Below are 25,631 nucleotides of genomic sequence, written 5' to 3'. Positions count from 1 at the left end.
TGAATTTCGAAAATAAAATTAGCTCGAAAATTGACGAAGGAGAATTTCATTTTACATATAGCGACGAAAGATGGCTCTGCTTGCAAGGATTGGATCGTGAAAAAGGAGAAAATGTTTACCTCTTCAAGCGCGAGTGTTTCTCAAGGCACACGACGAGCACATCGACGCTCGTCACAGCCCGCAGCTCCCCGGTCAAGCACTCGAATCTTGCGGCCGTGAACCAGAGCAGCAAGGCCCCGAACGCGCACAAGCACATGTGGGCCGTGCTTTGAAAGATGACGAGGACGTGGCTCGCGTATATGATAAAACTTCTGGTTGTTGTGTTAACGCGGAACGGGTATTCCGTTTCAAAGGGGAAAGGATTTGGGAGGAACAGGGGGGCGAATATGAAGCTCGTCCCGCAGACGTATATCGACACTATGGACGCCCCGTACAAAGTGTTGCGTTTCGACGCGTACTCGCGCAAAATTTCGCGCATCCTCCCTTCCTTGATGCACCCCATCATCTCGTCCACGACTCGCTGCAATTAAACAGCGATCGAAAGCGAGAAGAAAACGAGAATTATCGACGGATGATCAATTAGGCTTAAGTTTCGCGAACTTACTTGCAGCGTGTCGTACTTGAGGAGGCATACGGCGGCCTGGACGACGTACTGAAGCAGGCACAGAGCCACGCAGATACATTTGAAAAGGGAGATGACGTCGTTTAAATGCAAATGGACCCAGTAAAGCATGGCCAGGATCACGGCGCAACCGTTAATAATCGAGATGATTAGTAAAACTTTCATCCCCACGATCCTTCTTCTCGCGGTGTCCGCGGGTAGGGGCCAGCAAAAGGTCATGGCCACGCTCAGCCAAACGAGATAAACGCTTTTCTCCGGCCTCGTTGCCCGCTTCATTCCTCCGTCCCTCGAGAAATGGAGAGATAAAATTTTTCTCGACTTTATTCCACCGTGCGCGTGCGCATCACAGCTGCACTTCTGCTCGAAACTACTTGAATAAATCATAATAAACGGGTTTGATTTCTTGGTAATTCTTGCTATCGTGACCCGATAATCATCGCCTGCATTATGCACGCGGCTATTATAGACAGCTGCGAAGAGAAATTATTGGATAATATTTTTATTAAGCGTGCAGCGAAAATGTTATTGTTAGTTCACAGAGAAAAATTGCGAATTTAATAGTAGTTCCTTCTTCTTTTCTTAACTTACAATTTTTATTCGCTTTGTAAACTTCCATCGAAAATAAGTAAAAAGTAGTTTCGTGGATCACATGCTAATCGTATCCAACACCCCTCTCGTTCCCGTGGAACCACTGAAAGCAAGAAACCGGTGCGTTGTTGTTGCAGGAGCGAACAATGTAAACGAGCCACCCATCCTCGAACCGAACGGATACCCCGCGGGCCTCACGCTCTCCGAATCGACGAAAGTCGGGACGGAGGTGTTCGTCCTTAAGGGCCACGATCCTGAGGGATCGCCTGTGAAATATGGGATACAACTCACGGACCATTTCGTCGTAAATCCACGAACAGGCGTTATCACGTTGGCGAAGCCGCTCGACCGAGAGGTGAGTCCGAATTTTCTTTTTCCAAATTTTTGTCCGTTACCATCCGTCGGTACGAGCGAAAATATGGAATAAATATGGAGGAGAGATCGAGTGAATGTGTCAAATTGTTTCGTATTATTTGATTGGAGAGTTTGTTTTTCAGGAGCTCCTTTTTTTTATATCTTCGACTCGAATTAAGTTCTTATTTTAAATCGTATCGGATCGATTTTGAGGGATAAAAGTAATCGGTGAAGTATTTTTTGTTAATGTTACGAGATTTATAAAAAGAGGAATAAATATTTGTTCTTTTTGAACGCTTCTCGATTATTTATCGCCGACCTACATTTATAAACTTGCTCCACCGAGAGCACATCTATCTATGTATAGCCAAAGTTTCGCGAAACTGCAACGAGAATCCAAACTTTAACATCATTGCATGCGCAATAGCATCGACGATAACGACGAGCAACTGATCAAATGTTGTTAAAAATCTCGTGTAATTAATCTAATGACATTTAAATTCTAATTCCAATTCTATTTATTATCACATATTTTTCTGTAAACAGAGAGAAAATCCTCGAAAGATCTCGTTGAACCATTTTATCGTTTGGTCCCAAACGTGTGATATTAAAAAACAACCCAATAAATGGATATAATAAATTATAAAATCGAGACACGTATTCACTTAACAAAAGTATATTACTTGCTTTACATTTTCGATATATGTGAATAAAAAAAAAAGATGGATAAAACGCGTTAAATTTACTTTGATCCTATTTATAAATACGACGGTATTTTCAATAATGCCATTCGCGTTTTCTAACAAAGATAGATCGACCTATTCCAATTATTATATCGAAAAGCTATTTCAAAAAGTTCAACCGATAATCGATACCTACGGTAGCGTTTAGATAAACGACGCCAATGAAAACGTGAATACAGGGATGTTGGCAATTTACTACATAATCCTATTCATATCCGAAAATGGTAATAAATATCGAACGAGATTAGAAACTTTATCATTGGATAAAAATGGATTATCTAAATGTTTATTCATTTTCCCCCCTTAAAATTGAATCGATTTGTATTTCTATTAGTTCGTTTATAATAACTTTTATAATAATCAAATATTTAATTGCATTTTATTTTGTTTGGAAGACGAAGCTTGAATTATTTAAATAGATAAGAATGCTTGTTATCGTCGAGAGCTATTCCCTTTTCGTGTATTATCTCGATTCGTGAAAACTGACCTTTATTATCCAATTCAGTGCATTATGTACATTTTCGAGGATGTACTTTATTTTAAATAACTCCACTCTGGTCCACTTTCATCTCCTCAAGAAAAAAGAAATACGAACCTAGAACTGATAAATATGATCCCTTTTGTCTTCTTTCTTGCTCCGGATCCTCTTCTCAAAAGAGTCTTTTTTTAAACGAGATTCACATATAGAAACGAGATCTTGTTATTTTTCATCCCTTTTTAAGTATTAATTCTTTTTCTTTTTTTTTTCCTTGCGTAAAGAAACATGTGTTAGCAGGTATAAATTTATCACAAGCCTAATTAAAGAAAAGAAAAGGGAAAAAATCGACGTAGAATTTATATCATTGCATCCTGTTTCCTCGATTTTCCCATAATTTATCATTAATTTCGAAATATCGATTCCGATCGATGGTATAATAATAACTCATGGCTAAATGCCTTCCGGATTCGCGCACAATTTATTGACATTAAAGTATCATACAAGATTCGCATAATAATTTTGCCTCTCGTTAAATATCTATTCCGCGCATGCGCGTGCGATTTATTAAGGTTAAGATACAACCTGCTTCGCGTAATTATTATTGAGCGTACTGTCTGCAACTTGAAACTGTAATTCGTATCGAAATATAATACAATTTCGTAATCCTTTTTTATTTCATTTCTTCATATATATATATGTCTTATATATAAATTAAACAATTACGACAGTAGTTCTCAACATCATTCCATTTAATAGAAATATATGTTACATCAATTCTTCTCTGATAATTCGTGCGTGCGATTTAGTAAGGTTAAGATACAACCTGCGTAATTATTATTGAGCGTACTGTGTGCAACTTGAAACTGTAATTCGTATCAAAATATAATACAATTTCGTAATCCTTTTTATTTCATTTTTTCGTGCCAATTGATACAATTATATATATATATTTGTAGTGGTTCTCAACATGATTTAATAGAAATATATGTTACATCAATTCTTCCTTGATAATTCGCGCGTGCGATTTATTAAGGTTAAGATACAACTTGCGTAATTATTTAATTCTGCAACTTGAAACTGTAATTCGTATCGAAATATAATACAATACAATACAATATAATACAATTATAATAACAAATGTAATACAATTTCGTAATCCTTTTTTATTTCATTTTTTCGTGCCAATTGATACAATTATATATATATATATATATATATATATATATATATTTGTAGTGGTTCTCAACATGATTTAATAGAAATATATGTTACATCGATTCTTCCTTCTTTCTCGTCTGCCCTCTGCAGATGATAATTCGCGCGCAAAATCGAAACTTGTCTTCTCAAGAGAAGAAAGGAAAATCATGGCAAACCAAAAATCTTTTTCCATCGTCAGCCGCTCTAATGCGGCGCATTAGAGGATGGAAAATTCTTGGGCGCTATTAATGGTGGCCCAGCCACGTAATTAAGTTCGGACAGGTCGGTGTGACGGGCGATATTACTTTGAAGCGTGAAACGATGCGGGGAGGTCAAAGGGAGGCCGTTGGATAAGCGGTCTAATGCCGCCAGCTATTACGCGCATTCGTGAATTGGCAAGCGCCAATACGAAACGCGGCCGGCCTTGTTTGGCCGGATTAAATCGATGCCTATTGGCCCGGCCTGGTAATTTGGCCGAGGCCTCCGTTTTCCAAAACTCCCTATGGAATTAATGCGAATTAATTTGCGACTCGGAACCTTCTACACTCGTTTCACGATTTTACTAATTTTCGTGCATCTTTCTATCGTCTAACCTAACTTCTAGCCTGACCTAACTTTTGCTTTAAAGATTTTAATTTTAATTTTAATGGATATCGATAACCACTCTCAAAAATAACGAACTAATACAAATCGATTCAATTTTTTTTTTTGAACTTATCATCGATCTTAAGAAATTGGTACTTTAATTTAAGATTCGAAATATAATGAATATAATTTCAGGAGGGGCAGGGAGTTGTCATCTCAAAAAATTCGCACCACTCGTTAATTCGTAATATAATTGTTATAATTTCAAGTACAAGGAATCGCTCAAGGGTCGTACTTTCAGAGGAAATTATGAAATTTGAGACAGGAAAGGGTGTCATTAAAATTAAAATTTGAATTTAAAACGATGTGACTGGAACAGTTTCGTAAGGTGGTCGGTCGACGAGGAAATTCGAGGCAGTGTACGATCTCCACGCGCGTTCATTCATAATTCCACGCGATGGATATATATACTTTTTCCAGTAATAACGCCTTCAGGCCTCACGAGAGTTTAACCAAGCTTTATTGCCGTTTGAACAGCAATACCCTCTCTCTCTCCCTCGTCTATAAGGATTTAGTTGGAACCAACCCGTTAGTTTTATGCGTAACGCCGCGATTGTTTGCTCGTAATGGAAATGAATTCACAAATGGAAAAAGGATTATGAGAATGGAGGATTTATTCGCGCGAAGCAGTGTATATTTTAAAGTATCTTAAGCAAATTTGAGTGTTGTTACGATGTGGAAAGTTCGTGCGTGGAAAAACAAATTGGCTTAAACTAGAACTAGATTAATTTCAAATTGAATGGAACGACGTTGTTTTCTTTTTATTTTTGGAAAAATTGAAATTAAATCATTCGGGAAGGAAACAGCAGGGACAAATAGAAAAATGGGATTAAAACGTTGAAAAGTTGATAATTAAATTTCGTAAATTTATACATGTATATATATATATATATGTGTGTGTGTAAAATTTCATTAAAAATTAAAATGAAATCGAACGTATATACCTTCGATTTATAATCTCTTTTCATACAAAAAAATAAATAAGAAAAAGAAATCGAAAATCAGAATTCTCGAAAACTGGTTAAAATCGAGTATATTCTCTTTTCAAATTTTCCGAAGGAATTCGAAATTTCTCGAGAGAAAAACGAGAAAAGGGAAAAGATATTATGGAGAGAAAATGTCGGTACAGTGATGAGGGATAAATCGACGAACGAATTGGTGTGGAAAGAAAGCCTGTGTGGAGAGAAATAAATGACACGGGTGTGCGAAGTCCATCTGGAGATCCAGAAAAAGGAAAGAAAGAGGGGAAAAGGACGCATAATTAATTATCGTTGCAGATACGTTTCCCCTTTTAGGAAAAGCGTCTCTTCCCGATTGGTTCGAACGCATTTCGCCCATAAATTTCAGCGCAGTTTATGCAGAGGCCGAGACACGGATCCGCGTATAAATGAAAAAGGGGACGGTGAACACGGGAAGAATATGGATCGACTTGGCTATTTCGGGCACGTAGCGATCGTAGCTCACTTCACTTTCCAACTAATTCTGCTCCTGGCACCGGGGAAAGAAAGGGGAGGAGGTTCTCGAGGTTGGGTAACGGAGATGGGTGAGAGAATTCTTCGAGACGGACGCCGTATTGATATCATATTTACCGGAAAATCGCTTCTCTCGAGATGTTTCTCGATCTGGCTTCGCGTGACGAGCAATGATACGGGGGCAAAGGGAAGAGGGAATGTAAAATTCGCGTCTTGAAATATTGACGGGGAGGTGATTTCTCGGCGACGAATTTTCCTCCAATTCGCAGAATAATTTTTTTTTTTTTTTTTTCGTTAGATGTTTGTCTCGAATTTTTAAAACTGCTGGCGTAATTTTATCTCAAAGTACCACGAACAACACATTTTCGATATTTCATATTTTCATATTTTTTTTTGTAAGGAAACGTAAGAAATTATTTAATGATGTTTGTCTCAATTTTTAAAACGTGTTTCGCGCGTAATTTTATCTCAAAGTACTACGAAGAACACATTTTCGATGTTTCATATTTTTTTTGTAAGAAAACGTAAGAAATTATTTAATGAGATTATTTTTTTTTTTATTAGATTTGTCTCAATCTCGTCTCGAATTTTTAAAACGTGTTTCACGCGTAACTTTATCTCAAAATACTAGGAAGAGCTTCGAATATTTTCAATATTTCATATTTTCATATTTTTTTTTTGTAAGGAAATTATTGTAAAGAAATTATTTAATGAGATTATTTTTTTTTATTAGATTTGTCTCAACCTTGTCTCAAATTTTTAAAACGTGCTGGCTTGTTTTGAGCGCAATTTTATCTCAAAGTACTACGAAGAACACATTTTCGATGTTTCGTATTTTTTTGTAAGAAAACGTAAGAAATTATTTAATGAGACTATTATTTTTTATTAGATGTTTGTCTCAATTTTTAAAACGTGTTTCGCGCGTAATTTTATCTCAAAGTACTACGAAGGACATAAAGCTTCGAATATTTTCGATATTTCATATTTTCATATTTTTTTGTAAGAAAACGTAAGAAATTATTTAATGAGATTATTTTTTTTTTTATTAGATTTGTCTCAATCTCGTCTCGAATTTTTAAAACTGCTGGCGTGTTTTGAGCGTAATTTTATCTCAATGTACTACGAAAAACTTCGAATATTTTCAATATTTCATATTTTCATATTTTTTTTTTGTAAGGAAATTATTGTAAAGAAATTATTTAATGAGATTATTTTTTTTTATTAGATTTGTCTCAACCTTGTCTCAAATTTTTAAAACGTGCTGGCTTGTTTTGAGCGCAATTTTATCTCAAAGTACTACGAAGAACACATTTTCGATGTTTCATATTTTTTTTGTAAGAAAACGTAAGAAATTATTTAATGAGATTATTTTTTTTTTTATTAGATTTGTCTCAATCTCGTCTCGAATTTTTAAAACGTGTTTCACGCGTAACTTTATCTCAAAATACTAGGAAGAGCTTCGAATATTTTCAATATTTCATATTTTCATATTTTTTTTTTGTAAGGAAATTATTGTAAAGAAATTATTTAATGAGATTATTTTTTTTTATTAGATTTGTCTCAACCTTGTCTCAAATTTTTAAAACGTGCTGGCTTGTTTTGAGCGCAATTTTATCTCAAAGTACTACGAAGAACACATTTTCGATGTTTCGTATTTTTTTGTAAGAAAACGTAAGAAATTATTTAATGAGACTATTATTATTATTATTATTTTTAAGTTAAAGGGGAATTGGGGTTGAGTTTGCTTTTTCCAAAATTTGGTTAATTATTGCGTTAAAGTGAGCGTAAATAATCTTGGAAGAAAATGGATCAAGAAAAGTTTTGGAAAGTTGGTGGAAACGATTCGAACTTGGATTTCTCTCGCCGTTGGAAACTTTCTTCTTCGGTTAATAAACGAACCGTGAACCGATGACATTTAGGAAACTTTTGCTCTATTCTCGCGTGAAAATATATTTTTTCCCTTTCTTTCCTTTTTCCCCACTCTTTCGCTTCGAGTTTCCTATGCAAATTTCGAGCGAAAATTTCATTACAAGATCGAAGTTGAGCGATGAAAATGATGAAACTTGATTGGCCATCGTGTCTCTCTCTCTCTCTCTTTCTCTCCTATCGCCTCTCGTTCGAACGGATGAACGAGAGGCTCGAACGAGGCTCTCTTCGATTTTCAGAATTGACTTTTCCCCGCCATCCATGGAATTGCGAATCTATTGCTCTTGTCACCGTTATAATTCGTTTTGTCCCTTTAACGCTTCGCGATTGCTTTATTCGTATTATTCTTATTATCGACATTCCTTCTTTCTTCTTTTTCGATATCAATTCATCGAATAATTTCAATTTTCTGTCAACTCAGAAATACTCTCTCTCTCTCTCTCTCTCTCTCACGTCGAGAATAAAACGACGCTAACTCGAGATGACCTCGATCTCGAACAAAACGATGATAAATCGAAATCCAACGAATCATCCTGTCTTTATTCCTGTATATTTTTCGTTAAATTGGGATAAAGCCCCCCCCTTCGAGTTTTATTCGCACGGAAAAGGATCGTTTAAAAAGGGAAGAAACGAAATGGAAAACAACGTGAAATATCGAACGTCGTTGGTAACGACGTTGTTCGACAGGGAGCGGGGCCTGGGGCGGTCGAAAATAGAAAATAGGAGAGGAAAGGGGGCGGATTCGGTGAAGCGGCGCGACCAAACTCGCAATAAAAGCGCGCCCCTTTGTCGCAACGGGGTCGCAATGCGAATCGTCGAGCATTGTTTACACTGGTCGAGGACGAGGCCGGCCGACTACCGTTAAATCATTTTGCCACAAAGCTATCCAATATTGCTATCCACTGCTGGCTAAATAATGAGGGCACGGATCTTGCCCCCCTCTTCCTTTCCTCCAAAAAAGAACTGAATTTTAAGTTAAAAATTATCATAGGAATCATTGTGAAATTAAAAATAAAAATTACTATTGCGTGTCGATGATCAAGAGAGAATTTTACGAGTTAATTCTCGATGGTAAAATCGTGTTGAAGATATTCAACGATGAAAATCTATTTTCTTTATCTTTTTCTTAAATGTGTTGCACGAATTTGAACCAGAATGATGCTGCTGTTTTTTGGAACTTGATTTTCCAATCTTCCTTGAGAAGAATTATTGAGAAAAATAACTCCTCACTTTCGTAATCATTTCTAAGAATTTTTCCTTGGATCGTTGTTGAACGTGAGAACTTGTTAGAACTTTGGAACCTCGTGAAATTTAACGAGGGACCTTCGTCAGCATGTGAACCTTGCTTCTGATCGTCTCAGAACTTTGCACAACGAATCCCTGTATCGTCGCTGCATGACATGGCTCCAATAATAAAGGGTTAAAAACAATCGAAAGGGATCGAAATCCTTTGCCTCCTTCATAACACTTGGAATATGGAAATAATTCGATCTGCGAAAATAATAATTAATTCTTAAATTATATGTTTCTTATACATTATATTTCTCGACTTGATGAATCAGTGATTGAAAATAAAAATTTACGAAATTGCGGTGTGACGTTTAGAGAATATCGTGTAATCCGCGAAAATAAAAGATTTTTTTTATTCGAAATATACCTTGGAAACCGATTAATATGAATTTACATAAGCTGTAGTTGAACGTGACAGGTAGTTATCGTTGATACCAGTATCGTGGCTGATCGCCGATTAGAGGGTTTATCGGCCGAATCCCGAAAATTATGCGATTATTAGTTTAGTTATACACGCCACGTTTCAAATTTCTAAAGAATATCTCTTTGCGAATATTATATTAAATAAAATAATTTTTTAAATTCTATTCACCTGCCGGAATAAATCGAAGATCTGATTCGAACGACGAATAATAATTGTTGACTCGTCGAATTTTTCTTCAAAAATGTCTCTCGATTATTTTCACGGGCAATTTTAGCGGGATAAATTTTTCAAAAGAAAGAAAAAAAAGAAAGAAAAGGAATGGCACGGATAGTTCCCCTTTACCCGAATAATCGATATTGATGGAGTGCGTCTTGAGAGGGCATTATTTATGATTTATCGCGCTACTCGAACGCGCATCCCGTCCATCGATCGTCGATGTGCGCGCATTTGCGGAAGAACATCGGTCCCCGTCATCCTTTGTATCTATTTACGATAAGCTTTTCTAAAGCGCCGTGTCAAACAATCGTACAGAAGGATCGATAAGACTCGAGGAGGAGCGCGGAATTTAGCGCGCGGTTTATGGACCGTGAGATTTCTCATCTGTTGTTCTCTTATCGGGTGGCCGAACGGGTGAACGAGTTCTGGAAAATAGGTACGGTTAAAGAAAGTACGGCCACGTATCGCGTAGATAAGAGAGAGAGAAAAGAATAATATCGAGAAATTTTGAGGTAGAGAGAAAAATGGTTTTTGCAAGAAATTTATATATTTATGTAGGTGAAATTGCGTGTTTTAATCCTTTTGATCGTTTCCGAATGTCGTTAATCTCGGATCGAATGTTTAGAATGCGGACAAAAGTGCGATAATTGCGCGTGTACACGGAGCGCGAGTGTATAATTTAAGCGGCATGCGTGTATCTTAATAGCGAGCATGAACACCGGTCTAAAGAGATTACGGAGTGGGGCTGAAATGCGAGGCAAAATCGCATTTAGTCCGAGTCACGTCGCATCGCGTTGCTGAACGTTTTTAGACGTGACACGGAGAAGTATCATTTGCATTCCTCTACCATTACTGGCCGTATAACGTGTATGAATATATATGAAAAATAAATATTTTTGAACTTTCCTTCTTATCGCGAATACATTGCAATTTTTTTAATTCGTTCATTTTAAAAATGATTGCATAATGCGATACGGAATATGATTAAAAAAAAAGGGATGTGTAAAAGTTTCCATTTTCAATGAATAATTCTGTGATTTTGTGTATATTTTACATAGATGAGGATAAATAAGGAGATTAAGAATTTCTGTTCTTTTAGAAATAAACATATCGAAAATTCGATTAAAACTCCGTTAAAAATAGGAAAACGTTTAAACCGCTAACTCTAAGGATAATGATGTCAGGTCGATGAACGAGGAACCATTAAAATCTTAAAACGGTTAATCATTTACTCTAAACCTAATTAAATCTCATTAAAATTAAGAAAACTTGAACCTATAGATAAAAGATAGTAGATAGCGCAAAACTTTACCCTTTAAGATACATTTTTAATTTTTCCGATGCGATTTCTGGTTCCTAAGATATCGTCGTATTAAGAAGAGGGTAATTTTTAATAATTTACCATCTCCATACTTGTCCAACTTCTTGCGTAATTTAGTTTAAAACTTTGATCGAATTCTATTAAAATTAGAAAAAATTTGAACCGTTATAACTTCGAAGATAATGATTTCCGGTCAATGAATGAAAGATCGTTAGAACCGCTGAACCTTACCCTTTGAAACGCTTTTTTAATTTTTCCGATGTGACTTTCGGTTCCCGAGATATCGTCGTGTAAAGAAAAGGATAATTTTTAATCCTTTGTTACCTCCATCCTTATCGCGCATTCGCAGTTCCTACGTTACTCGCCTTAAAACTTCGATCAAGTCCTATTAAAATTGGGAAAAATTCGAGCCGTTATAACTTCGAAGTGAACGACTTCCGGTCAATGAATGAAAGATCGTTAGAAGCGCTGAACCTTACGCTTTAAAACGCTTTTTTAATTTTTCCGGTGCGACTTTCGGTTCCCGAGATATCGTCGTGTAAAGAAAAAGGTAATTTTTAATCGTTTACCATCTTCGTCCTTTTCTCTTACTCGGGTCTCTCGCTCTCACCTCGTCTCACTGATCTACCCTAAACCCCAGACAAGCGACAGACGCGATTCCTGGAAAAACGTAACACGTGATTCCTAGAAGGACGTAGTACGCATTTCTAGGAAAAAATATAGGTCATCGAGCCCCATTCATAATTTCTGACCGTCTTAAGCATTAACTTTGAATCCTTGTATCTCGGCAATCGATCGAGATATCGAGATGAAATAAAAAAAGATTTCAACGGCATGGTTTCCTCTATATTCTGAATGAATTTCTATGATAAAATTTTGAGTCTTTTCTCGCGTTTTTTTTGTATGAAAAATTAAAGTTTCATTTGCATTAACATCTTGTCGAATTAAAAATATAATCGTTACTCGTAAAGTTGAGATTTTATAAAATCTACGTATCTTAACAAATTATCTTTTTCTTCTCAAGTATTATATCGTTTATTTGTATAAAATAAACGGATGCTGTTAATCTAAATTTCTATATAAGACAATAATATAATACGAGGTATCGCGGTTTCGTACCAATTAGGACACGAATGAAAACCAGTCGTTATCGTTATAAAGTGCATACCTGTACAAAGATCTAGATAAAAACGGAATAAGCAACCAGAGCTGAATATTTTATCGATTGTCAACCTACATTTTCATGATATTTTTAAAGACGATTCTTTTCCGCAACAGCAACGAAGCGGTTAATGACATCCCCGATAAAACTGTTTCGAAACGTTGATTCTCATTTCGATAACACCAACAATAAGTTATATAAATATTAAAATGATACTGAAATAATCTATATATTTAGAACGAATCAGATTCTTCTCGATACGTTAAAAATTAAAATTGTCAAAATTTATAAAAATTGCAATTTTTATAAACTTGAATACTCATGATTTTAATGTACCCCAATTATTAATTTTAAATATAAATTTACCGATTATCAACGATTAACATCAACTTGTGAATTTATTTTTTTAATATCAATTTAATAACGATTATAAATTTTTCACAACAAATAAAATTTATGATATAATTTACAATTTATTTATGTTCAACGAATCAAAATATATTAAGAATGATTAAGACTCGTTAAAAGATATATTCTTAAAATACAATTAATACATTTACTCGTATCGTTAAATATCGTTATTAAGAACACAGAGTTAATCGATAAGTTTCTAATAACGAAAAATGGCCGTAAATGAGCCGTGCCATAGTCAAATTATAATTCCCTTTACCGTATCCCATTTACCATTTACGTTGACGAGAAATTCGACGATGAATCATTTATGACGTTCTGATTATAACTTCCTCGTTAATTGGATGATTCGTGATAATGATTCCCAATATGATGCCGCTAATGAAAGCCACAGTGCGCCGCCATTTCTTTGCGTGGCGTCGCTGCAATCGAATACGATATCGGGACCCCGTTACATTTCCCCATTCGTTTATTAATAGTCGCCATTACGGTGAAACGAACGAAGAATTTTCGAAGGTTCGCTTACCAATTGCGAATTATACCAACGATCAACGAATTAAATCGTATAAAAGAAATTTTTGTACATCTCGAGTGCGAGATCGTATTTGTTAGTTTATTAATATGTTATATTGGTTTATCGAATGGTTAAATTATATTTCTGGAATTGTTCAATCGTCGAGTAAATATGTTGTTCGTTTCAGAAAATTGTATTTATTAAAATGTAATATCGTTTATTTATTTAATTGGAGATTGAAAGGGAGGAGTTATAATAAATAATCGTTTAAAGCAATTATTTCGAAGATTTTTATTTTAATTGCGTCTATTTTCAAATAGTTGGTCGAAAAAGCGAATTTATATTTCTGTAATAAACAAAAAATAATCATTATTTGAGAAATTATTTGAAAAAATTATTTCTATTAAAACAAAATAATAGTCGGATGAGATAACATCTCAATGATTATTTTTTAAATAATTTATTTGGGTAACAAGTCCAAGTTTATTACAAAGTTTATCAAGGAAAGGAATTTCTTATTGTATTCATAAACGATATGGAAAATTTTTCGAAAGCTCATCTATTGTAATCTAATATTAGAAAAATATATTAGAAAAATAAAATTTATCAGAAATCGTGAATGAAAAATGGAAATTGAATTCAGAACATCTTGTTCCTCGCTCTTTCACACTGTACAACTCTGCTGTTCGATGTGTTAACAATACCAGAGTTTGTTATTCCTAACGTTGCATAAAACACGAGGTGAAAAGAAGTACAGTAACTGTATAATAGTACCAGTGCTTATTTGGTTTGCAGAATAATAGCTGTGCCGTAGATACTATCACGAAATTTTCTCGGTCTTTCACAACTGCCTAAATTGATTTCTTTTTCTATTTTTTCGTTCTGTTTATTAATTACAAAAACTGAATAATGCACGAGAATAAAATAGCACGAGAAAATTAATGAAAGTAACAATTTTGTCATTTTAATAATTGCAACAAAAGTTTTCAAAAAGTGTAAAAATAAAATAGATATACTAATTATATTAATTTTCAAGATCAAATTTGCCATTCTGGAATAATCTAGAAAAAAATATTACCTACATAATAATATCAAAGAAGAAATAACGATGCTCGTACAGTCGAAAGTGAAATAAATATATCTCGTTATTACACGATTACAAAACGAATGGGTGTGTCACGAACCAATGGACAATTCCAAATTATTGTTAAAGTAGTTTTGAGATCCTAAGCCTATCTTGATAAATGGAAGATTGATAAGATGATGACATAGGTCACCAGGAGAGAATAGATTTGAGGGAATTGCTCCCAGAACGTTAGATTTATGGCACATCCATTGATAACGAAATAATAAACGTTGAATCGTTTATAATAAAAATTCAGAAATTTTGAATTATATATTTATTGTTAACAATTGAATCAAATTGTATTTTATTTTTAACTTTAAACAAAGGAAATATTAGGACCCCATCTCTTTTTGTTGTCTCTCTTCCAATAATGACTCCAATCAACGTGTCAACTATTATATATTATAATATTATATATTTACAATTACAATCATTGTATTTTATTTTTAACTTTAAATAAAGAAAATATTAGGAAACAACCCCATTTCTTTTTGTTTCTCTTTCAATGTAATTTCCATCAATTATTATATATTATATATTTACAATTAACAATTGAATAAATCAAATTGTATTTTATTTTTAACTTTAAATAAATATTAAGAAACAATTTAAGAATCCCATTTCTTTTTGTTTCTCTTTCAATGTAATTTCCATCAATTATTATATATCATATATTTACAATTAACAATTGAATGAATCAAATTGTATTTTATTTTCTAACTTTAAACAAAGAAAACATTAGGACCTCATTTCTTTTTGTTTCTCTTTTAATATGACTTCCATAAATTATTATATATTTACAATCATTGTATTTTTAACTTTAAACAAAGGAAATATTAGGACCCCATCTCTTTTTGTTGTCTCTCTTCCAATAATGACTCCAATCAACGTGTCAACTATTATATATTATAATATTATATATTTACAATTAATAATTGAACGAATCAAATTAATTTTGTTTCTCTTTCAATTATTATATATTATATATTTACAATTAACAATTGAATAAATCAAATTGTATTTTATTTTTAACTTTAAATAAAATTCTCTTTTTGTTTCTCTTTCAACATGACTTTCATCAATTATTGTACATTATATATTCACAATCATTGTATTTTATTTTTAACTTTAAAAAAGGAAAACATTAGGACCCCATTTCTTCTTTTTATCTCTCTTCCAACCAACTGTATTATCAGCCACATTTTAATAAATAATTTTCATGCTCATATTTCTCAAAAGAAACTATTCACTAAAAAATAATCAGAATAATCAATAAGCAGAAGAGATTTTTCTAGAAAAATATATAAACTACTACACAAGAAAGATTAATTAAGATTCTTTACATAAACGTACATAAAATTTACACCGAAATACGAAATAATATAACCTCCAATCCATTTGATCCCTCATATAAAAACTGATCAAAAACTCAATGTTAAATTCGAGAGAGAAGGAAAGAACCGAAGGCTCGAAAATAAAACGCCAATGCTGCAATTGTCGCAAAAATTCCACGCCACGAGCAACACTTGGTTATATATCCTATCGATAAAGATCCAAGAGTCGCAGTGATCGCAATGGCGGTTTCGTGATCACACGACGACGAAATAAAATTGGCAAAACCGGGTCGAAATACGACCGTGTCTCGCTTTTGTTGTCCCCTTCAGAATCGCGATTCCGTGCACGTATCCGCGATACACGACGGCGGAACAGCGAGAGGAGTACGTATAAAGTGTGTCTGTGTTTCTGTTTGTGTATCGTGTTTCTCGAAACTGGCTATATTGTCCCTTCTGTCCGCAGCAGACGCAAGGAAATTCAAGAATGAAAGATTTAAGATTCGCACGTTCGTTTAGACCGCCATATCGATAAGTAAATTACGTCTGTTTTCGAAATAAATTGTGTATCTATTTTTTCATTCGATTTTGTCGATCAATCATAAACACGAAGCGACATCTTTGTGTTTGTCTTGCTCTAATTTTTGGAGAATTATAATAATCAGATTATGAATATTCTACGAAGCTGATACGAATGTATAAATATCCGAAAATTAAAATTTTGTTATCTATAGTTTCGATTTTTGCGTTTATAAAGTTATTTTAATTTTTTGAGAATTATGAAGTTGATACGAATGTTGGTATTAAAATTTTGTTATCTTTACTTTCAATCAGAGTTGGACATTAATCCGGTGAAAAAATAATTAAAAATTTCGAACAAAGTTACTCGAAGCAATTACTTATTAAAAGTAAGTGAATAATTTTAGCATTTATAATTTAGCATAATTGATCCACTTTTCTATAAATGATCTAAATTCTTGCCAAAAGTGATATTCCTAAGTGTAAAGTACATTCTACATTTAATAATTTCTCAATACTTTTACAATAACTAATTAAATTACAACACTATTAAATCTGAAAAATTGATACATTAAATAATTACACAAATTCTTTCGAAATCCTGGTCAAAATTAATAATTTCTTCAAAAATATCCTCCATCATATTTTCCTTGAAACTGAACTACTCTCTCCAACAATACCAGAGCCACCAAAAAATAAATAAATAAAAAGAAAAGAAAGACAAGATGCGAAAGAAACAGAGAATACAAAAAGAAGGATTCAAAGAGACGAACGATAAGGAGAAGGAAGGAAAATTTCGTGACTCTCGCAGGGCGACGTTGAGGAGAAGCCCGTCCAAGGTTGTACAGAATCGGAGATGTCAGAGCGGATGCTCTTTGGACGGAAGAGGAAGCTCTCCTCTGGTCCGTCGAGTCGAAATTACCGTGTGTTGCAAGGGAGAAGTATGCGTGGCGTCGCGCATGATAAAACGCGTTGTATCCTTGACCTCGGCGTTGAATTACAGTCGTTACGTTCCGTCTTCTTCTTTTTTTCTTTTCTCCTTTCTTCTCGCTTCCTGTTCCAATCCGGATTCACGGTGGAACACCGGCCTCCCCTTCTTTCGTTACGCTTCTTATCGTACGGGGTGGAAGCATTTCAAAATATAAAAATTATTCGAGAGTATTCGCTTTTATCGCAGCCAAAATATTAACGAATAATAAGAAATTATAATTTTCTTTGTCAATTGTGTGAACATGTTTTGAGAGGAAAAGGAAAAATATTTTCTATGAAATAAGTGAATTAATATGAAAAAAGAAAGATTTATAATTTATGGAATAATATGAATAATAAGTTTACAAAATTGAAAATTAAATTATTAAAAATAAAAATTGATGTTAATAAATAATTCTGAAATTAATTTTAGTGAAGATAAATTTTATTAGAATAAATTAATTTATAAATCAATTTAACCGCTATTGCTTATATTTTTATATTTAAGTTATAATTGAATTTATTGATTTTAGGTGAAATTTGGAATTAATTATAATTGAAGAATGAATAAAGAAATAATTGAAAAAAATAATACGATAATGCTTCAAACCGTGCTGATAAATCTTTTGATAAGCGGAAATTGTGTGTGATTTTGAAAATTTTCTAACAGATTAACTTCATTATATTTTAACCTGCAAACTGGATGAAAAAAAGTGATAAAATAACGTGCAGTTTGTTTATACGAGTTATTACGTCACAAAGTTTAAATTTAATTTTTAAAGAGAATAAGTCTTGGAGGTGTAGTAATTACGCACGTTAAGTGTTTGTTACGAATTCTCTTCTAACTTCTCTGTTGTCCTTCCAAAGAGGGGAACTAAGTAAGAGTACACGAGTTGGAGGATCCTTTTTCATTAAGGAACCACAATGCGGATACATAATGTGTTTAATCATTAAATATCCACAGCATGGATATAAAGCATAATACTAAGAATAACGATGAACAATTTCCAAACTTTAGTTATTAATTCATAAGAAAAGAATTTCATCAATTCAATCTTAATAATACAATATCCTTTTTCTTTAATAATTCATTTTTGGATAATTTTCAAACATTCAGAATTTTTTCTTCGAACCAGTTAATGCAATGATCGATGATAAATTTTATTTAGAAGAAAATTCTTGAAAATTAAAATTGAAAAATCTTAATAATACAATATCCTTTTTCTTTAATAATTCATTTTTGAATAATTTTCAAACATTCAGAATTTTTTCTTCGAACCAGTTAATGCAATGATCGATGATAAATTTTATTTAAAAGAAAATTCTTGAAAATTAAAATTGAAAAATCTTAATAATACAATATCCTTTTTCTTTAATAATTCATTTTTGGATAATTTTCAAACATTCAGAATTTTTTCTTCGAACCAGTTAATGCAATGATCGATGATAAATTTTATTTAAAAGAAAATTCTTGAAAATTATGTCTCCTCCAAATTTTTTTTTACCAGAAACTGCCGTTCCAAGGCATTAAAACTCGACGATCCTTTAAATTATAAAATCCAATAGCCTGCTATTTCTTTTCAATAGTAGGATAGTTTCGAGAGCACCAGATAAAAATGGAAATTTTGAATTTGTTATTCTCATTGGAGATCAAATTACAATTTTATCGTTATAATCTGATTTCTAATATTTCCTGTTTATTTTCAAATTTTCTCTGATTAAGTTTTCGAGACTCGGTTCCTCCAACTACATTGTGACTGTTACTCATGCACGATACAAAGGGCAGGAAGTTACCTATCCTAAACTACGATCCTTCAAAGAAACCTTTTCATTCGAGCTGAAACATGCTTTAACACGTGCTTCTGTCGTCGCCTCTGTTTCGATCGATCGAATCGATCATTCGCGAGTCGATTTCAAACGTTTCTCATAGTTAAAATAGCAAGTTGGAAACTCGAAAGGATTGTTTAACTCCTCCCAGTAAATTTGCCTTCGATTTTCCTGTTAAAATTTACCAAAACTCCTTCGCACGATCGATTAAATTTTCATAACTAAGGGAGGATAGGACTTTGTCGATTATGAATTTTTCGAATCATTTGCCATTTTCTGTCAGTGTTTTGAAATTCTTAGATATATGTTAAAAATTAGATTGGAACTGAGTTAAAGTTTTTCTTCTGCAGAATAAAATTTCAAAATATAAATTTGGATGCATAAAATGGATACTGATTATTATTAATTGTTTATTTCTCACATTTTTTTATTTCTTTTTACTGTACTCGTTGATAAGAGGAAAATATTTATATTAAAAATTTGTCCACGAGTTGAATGAATTATTAAAATTTGAGGAGCTATAGCAGGATTAAAAACTATCAATTAATGTTCGTTATCCAATATTTCCACACAAAACGGCGTCTAACAACGATTTAAATAAAATTGACGGAGAAGTAAAATAAAGAATTTATTCGTATCGATATTATAAATTTATATGTAAAAAATATTGTCGAAAAATTATATTCTTTCTAACTTAATAATTCTTAAATGATAAATATTCTCTCGATAATAAGATTAATGTAACAACGTTACATATACTCAATTATGATTTAATTATAATGTCGCACACGCTTGCTTTTATTTCCAATAATTAATTAATTAATATCTTCAATCGTTTCCGATTAAATCCGATAACAATATTCTGTTCCATATGCCAGTAAGAAATAAACGTAATATAAATCTAACCCAATTTAAATTTACTACAAATCGTGATAGATACATTTAAATATAATCAAAGTTACATGTACATGAAAACTCTTCGCTATGCACCACTGTATTAAAATCACACTAATATGTTACGTTTCGATTTTTCTCTGAAAATAAATTTTCATGTATTCTACACATTGCCGTCCATCCAAGTTAAAGATTTTAACCTGCTAATTAATTTCGAATCGTTTTGTTTCAGGAAAATGGCACGATACGATTTCGAGTGACGTTGGAAGACGAAGTGCCAGCCGGTCAGCAACCGAACATAGTAGGCGTCGATGCATACGTGATCGTGCTCGACGACAACGACAATCCTCCCCGTTTTCTGAACGTGCCTTACGAGGCTGTAGCCGAGGAAGACCTTCCTGTCGGCTCCACCATTCTTTCGGGTATTAAAGTAATAGATCCTGACCTGTTGGGCGATACCATAGATCTAACCTGCGTCCCCCAGCCACAGGTGAGTCATTCATACTCGTTACACCACTAATATCTACTTGTATCGCTGCTTTTCTTTTCCTCTCGTTCCATCTCGCTATTCGACTGATATTAAACGTCATTCGAACACGTTCTTCCAGAATATTTCGTTCCTTTTGCAACTTTTATCCGGATGCTTTTGCATTTGTTCCAGAAATCGAGTTTTAAATCTTTCTCTAGTATGCAGGGGTACAAGTATGCATTCTTTCCTTCGAACTGCTGTTTTTGAAAATTTATATACGTGAACTTTTTCGGTTTGCGTTTTGTTCGAAGAGTGTTTGAATCCGTGTTCAAAAATCGTTTTTAGGATATTTTTTTACGTAGAGGCTGTTTTTAGATTTATTTGAGAATAGAAACACGGTTGAAATATTTTTGAGTATTTAATTCCTTTTGAAAACGAAGTTGATCGGAGAAATGCGATTTTAAAAATGATGATAATCTGAAAATCGAATACTCGCGAGCGATTTAACTGCCTCTACTATTTCAATCGTCAATTCAAAACTGAATTTGCATATATATTTATTTCATTATCCTCGACGAAGCGTACAAACTCGTTTGGAGACAGGCTAGAGACTAGAGACAATTTCTATCTCCGTTCAAACTTTTATATTCAAATTACTTTTAACACATATCTATCATCCAGTGCGTAATTTTTATACTTGTAATAATAATATACAAAATTCATACGTTCGTTTTATAATCACATTAGACATCACATCGAGACAGATGTTTAAATCCACGAGAGAATTTCACCTTTCGTTATTATTTTATAAACTGGAGGGATGTCGTTTAAAAAATTTTGAATCAAAAGATCAACTTATGTTTAATTAATCCTAAATGTCAAACGTTAAAAATTCTGGACGCATAATTTACGAGATATTTTTTACGTTTAATGTCCCCTCGAACGATTTAATCAACTAACGATTACTTCTCTTTTTTCTTTTTACAAAGTTGTACCTGTATTTTATTTATACGCGGAGAGTTCGTGTAACATTTTCAAAACTCCCGCTTTTTACGTAACGAGGTTTTTAATTTTGAACAGCGCTGATTGAAAAGCAGCTTAACCTCTCGGTTCTTGCGAAATTAATTTTCACGTGTTAATTTGTCGCGAAAAATATTTGCCAATTCGATATTCGATATACAAAATTTATATACGATAGTAGAAATTAACTATTGTGAAAATTGTAAATAAAACTTACGAATGTTAACAGTGCAACATTCAACAAGCACGTACGTGTGAATTATTGAATTATTTTTCCAAAAGAATTTCTGAATTGAAATTTTTGGACAGATTATACCGCATAATCGAAATATGTACAGTATATATAGTGGAAAGAAAATATTCGAGAAACTTTTCAACAGTCGGTATCGAATAATAGAACAATTTCCTGCCAAAGAAATATCAATGCTCGTTTTAATTAATGCATAACGAAATCCGGTGGTAATCTCTTTCTTTCGTGCACGTTTTCGACGTCCAACCGGGAAGATTAATCGTCACGAGATAAATTCCTCCTACCTTCCTGCCTAGTGTCTGCGAAATTAATCTCGGGGACATTTGACTATTTAATAGGACGCGGTGCATATTCCCGCTCTGTGTCTCTGTGTAATATATTAATACGACAATATAAAGTCAACCGGTTCAGAAAGTTCACCTCTTAATCGCTTGAATTTTCTATGCCGGCCGCCCCGCACTGAATACGAAAGTATTCCTTTAAAACAGCTATTTCACGTCAAATCGGCTACACCCGAGATCCTCCTGCCCTCTATTATTTATTTTAGCAAGCTCCACGGCATTTATTGCGGCGCGGAGGGGAATTCATCTCTATGAAATTTCAATTTTACCCGTTCGTACGTATCGTGTCTGGAAAAGTTGATTTTTTTTCTTTTTTTTTTCATTCGTACAAAAATAAACGATCGATTAATTTTTTTTGAAAATTGAAAGAGAAACGGGAAGTAATTGAATTGAATGTACGTATATTTTCGGGATGAAATTCAAAAGTCTTTGTACAAATCGATCTTTTCTTTTTTTTTTTCCAAATATGAGAAATATTTGATGTGAAAGGTTGTTTCGTAAATCAGTGTAATTAATTTCGTTCATTTTTTAATAATTTTATTTCGGAGAAAAATAACGAATGCAAGGAGAATAATTAAAGAATAAATTAAAGGATACTTTTAAATTATTCAAAAATTTTCGAGTTGTGACTAAATCCTTTCTTAAATGAATTATATCTTATATATGTTCACTTTAAAAGGGAGTACAATAATAAATATTGCATTGATTTTAAATAAAAAATTAATAAGTGAAAATATTGTTATAAGAATAGAAATTAAAAAGACAAAATGGAAAAGCAAAACTATACTTTCGCAATATTAAAATTTTATTGGTAAAGTAAATTATTCTGTTTCTTTCTTGATTTCAAAAATTTATATATCATAATCAAATATTTTTCACATACCGCTTAAACAACTTAAAAAAGATCTCATAATCTTTGAAGTGTATAGAATCTAACAAAATCTTCTTTCAACGAGCATAGTGAGGATTAAAAATAATATATACACATATATTTCTTTTTAAGAAAGAAAAAGGATTTTTTTCTTGTAAAAAAATTTTAGGAAAAACATTTTTGACGTTAATTAATTACATGCTTTTTCGTGAGAGAGATTTCGTTGTAATTATTCTTCCTGTGATAAAGAAAACTAAAAGTAATATTACTTCGAAAATATAAAAACATAACAAGAAAAATAGAAAAGAAAATTCTGCATATTTTGTTTTTTAATCATAAAGTAAAATAATATTCTTTCGTGATCGTTATGGAAAGTCTGATTATTCATCCATAAAATATCCATTATTTATTATTCGCAAAGATATAAAATTGATAAAGGAGAAATTTAAGCGAAAAAATTATGAATAAATTAAAAAGATATATAATTTTCTTCTATCTGATTAATTTCAATCAAAAAGCTCACAACAATATTGATTAACTAGATTAGTGGTTTTTAACCTATGATTTGTGAAGTCTTTACACGTAACTGAATATTTTTAAAAAGCTGTTTATTTATAAAAAAATCTTTTCTCTCAAATTTAGAGATTATTAACGATCAGTATCATAAATATTCATATTCGATATATTTACAGATTCAATTTTCGAGTTTTGAGACATGTTTTTACAACAATAAAAAATTATTTCGAGGATGATAAATTAAAGACTAAAAATTTCTGGATATGAATTAATAGTATGAACTTTTTTGATTTGAAAAAGAACTTGGTTTTTGAATGGTTTCTTGTACTTACTCGAATTACCAAAGAGTGGAGTTGATTCCTTATAACTGCAGTTCCACAAAATTATCAGTTTACCATGCATTTAATTACGTAATATAATCCAAATTGAATACAAATATGGATTCGTTTGATAATCTGATTTTTTTATTAAATATTATAGATTTCCTATTATCAAACTGATTAAAAAATTGGAGATAAAATAAATTTCAAAAAAGAATAAATTGATCATTTAACTTATGAGACTTTTGAAAATATAGAATAATTTATTTAAAAATATATATATATTTTATTGTATAATTTAAAAATATTTCAAAAAAAGCAAGTTAAATTGATAGATAAATAAAAAACAAATTGAGAAATTTTATAAGATGTGACATAAGCTCATAATTTAAAATTTTTCATCTTTCATGTTGATTTCTAGTAACAAAAAAGTCACAAACTTCTTGAAATATTATTTATATCGCGTGAAAACGTTGGTATCGTGTTCTAGGGTCGATAACGGAACATACTGCGGTCGAACTTTAAAACGATCAAATCGGGAGAAAAATAGCTGGCATATCGGGCATTTTGTTCGAAAAATATCCAATACGTTTATCACTCAAGATACGCGGAAATTATCTGGCCTTACCAGTTCTACGCGACGATCTCGAAGGATGGGGCTGGAATATTAGCACGAAGACGCATAACCTCTATGTCATATCCGCTCGATAAATTCATGGAGCCCGTTAGACGACCAATAAAACTGTAAAACCTTTTAACTAATGGCTCGCTGGTTTTACGGCAGCGAACTTTAATACCTCTTTTCGTTTTATACAGGCCGTGGAACGCGCCATGCTCTCGATCATTAAACGTAACTAATGTTTAAAACACATGTGTGTCGTTTATTTACAAAATAATCGAATTTTTGTTATAAAAGCAAAGTCGATAAAAAAGTAAGTTATCATCAAAGACAATTATCGACAGAGTTGAGAAATATTCCAACATTTAAACTCGTGTTGTCTTTTTTCTTTTTTTTATTATTATTATTGATTGATCGAGAATGATTTAAATCAAAAATATTTGTTTTTTTAATCGCAATGTTTATGATATAAATTTAACTTAACTAATTAAAAATAATTACAATAAAATGTCAGATATTTGGAATGTATATAATTAAATTAATTATTAATAAATAGTATATTTTCATTTCATTGAATCATCTTTTTTTTAATACTTTATAATATAATATAAATGTTCATAAAACATCTTTAACGATATTACGTTTATAATTATTTTTAAAATATCCATAGACATCTCTGTAACTTACTTATTTGAAAAATATATCTTTCGCTCAAAACGTAATTATTATTATATTATATTTTTCCTATAATTAATATAATATATATAATAATTCAACAGAATGACTACAATTATAATGATTATAATTGGCAGTGCTTGAATCTTTACTAATTCCACAATTTTTATTCCACGATTAATTTAATCTTCCAAACTCTGTCGTCTATCATCGTATCATTGCAATCATATCATTAAAAAAACAAAAGATTTCATGATCTCATGATTTTATCTTACGTAGGTAATACAGATAGATACATCACAAAATATTATATGAGAACATATGTAGACGTTACGAAACAACAAATTGATATACTTTTAATATAATCATTCTGTTATAGTTTCTAGATGCCTGTGAAAAGTTTGGTATAGTGGATGTGGAGAAAAGACAGAATTCGTACACGGGCGCCCTCGTATTACGTCAACCACTCGACTACAGAGAGAGACCCTTTTACCAACTACTGCTCAGGGCAAGCGTGAGTA

The 25,631-nt window shown here is 32.3% G+C and overlaps 1 protein-coding gene across 1 annotated transcript in view; it reads left to right on the top strand.

The window, feature by feature from the left end:
• Nucleotides 1–25,631, top strand: part of LOC107993181 (cadherin-87A) — a 226,497-nt gene that overhangs the window by 187,617 nt on the left and 13,249 nt on the right. The window contains exons 4-6 of the mRNA XM_017049471.3: nt 1,348–1,565; nt 20,262–20,519; nt 25,490–25,624. Coding sequence (XP_016904960.2) covers nt 1,348–1,565; nt 20,262–20,519; nt 25,490–25,624 — 611 coding nt within the window. The remainder of the gene's footprint in view (nt 1–1,347; nt 1,566–20,261; nt 20,520–25,489; nt 25,625–25,631) is intronic.

This window comes from Apis cerana, linkage group LG7, assembly GCF_029169275.1.
Source record: "Apis cerana isolate GH-2021 linkage group LG7, AcerK_1.0, whole genome shotgun sequence".
Lineage (NCBI taxonomy): Eukaryota > Metazoa > Arthropoda > Insecta > Hymenoptera > Apidae > Apis > Apis cerana.
Note: the sequence above shows the minus strand (reverse complement) of the source record. Positions and strands in the feature narration are given on the sequence as shown.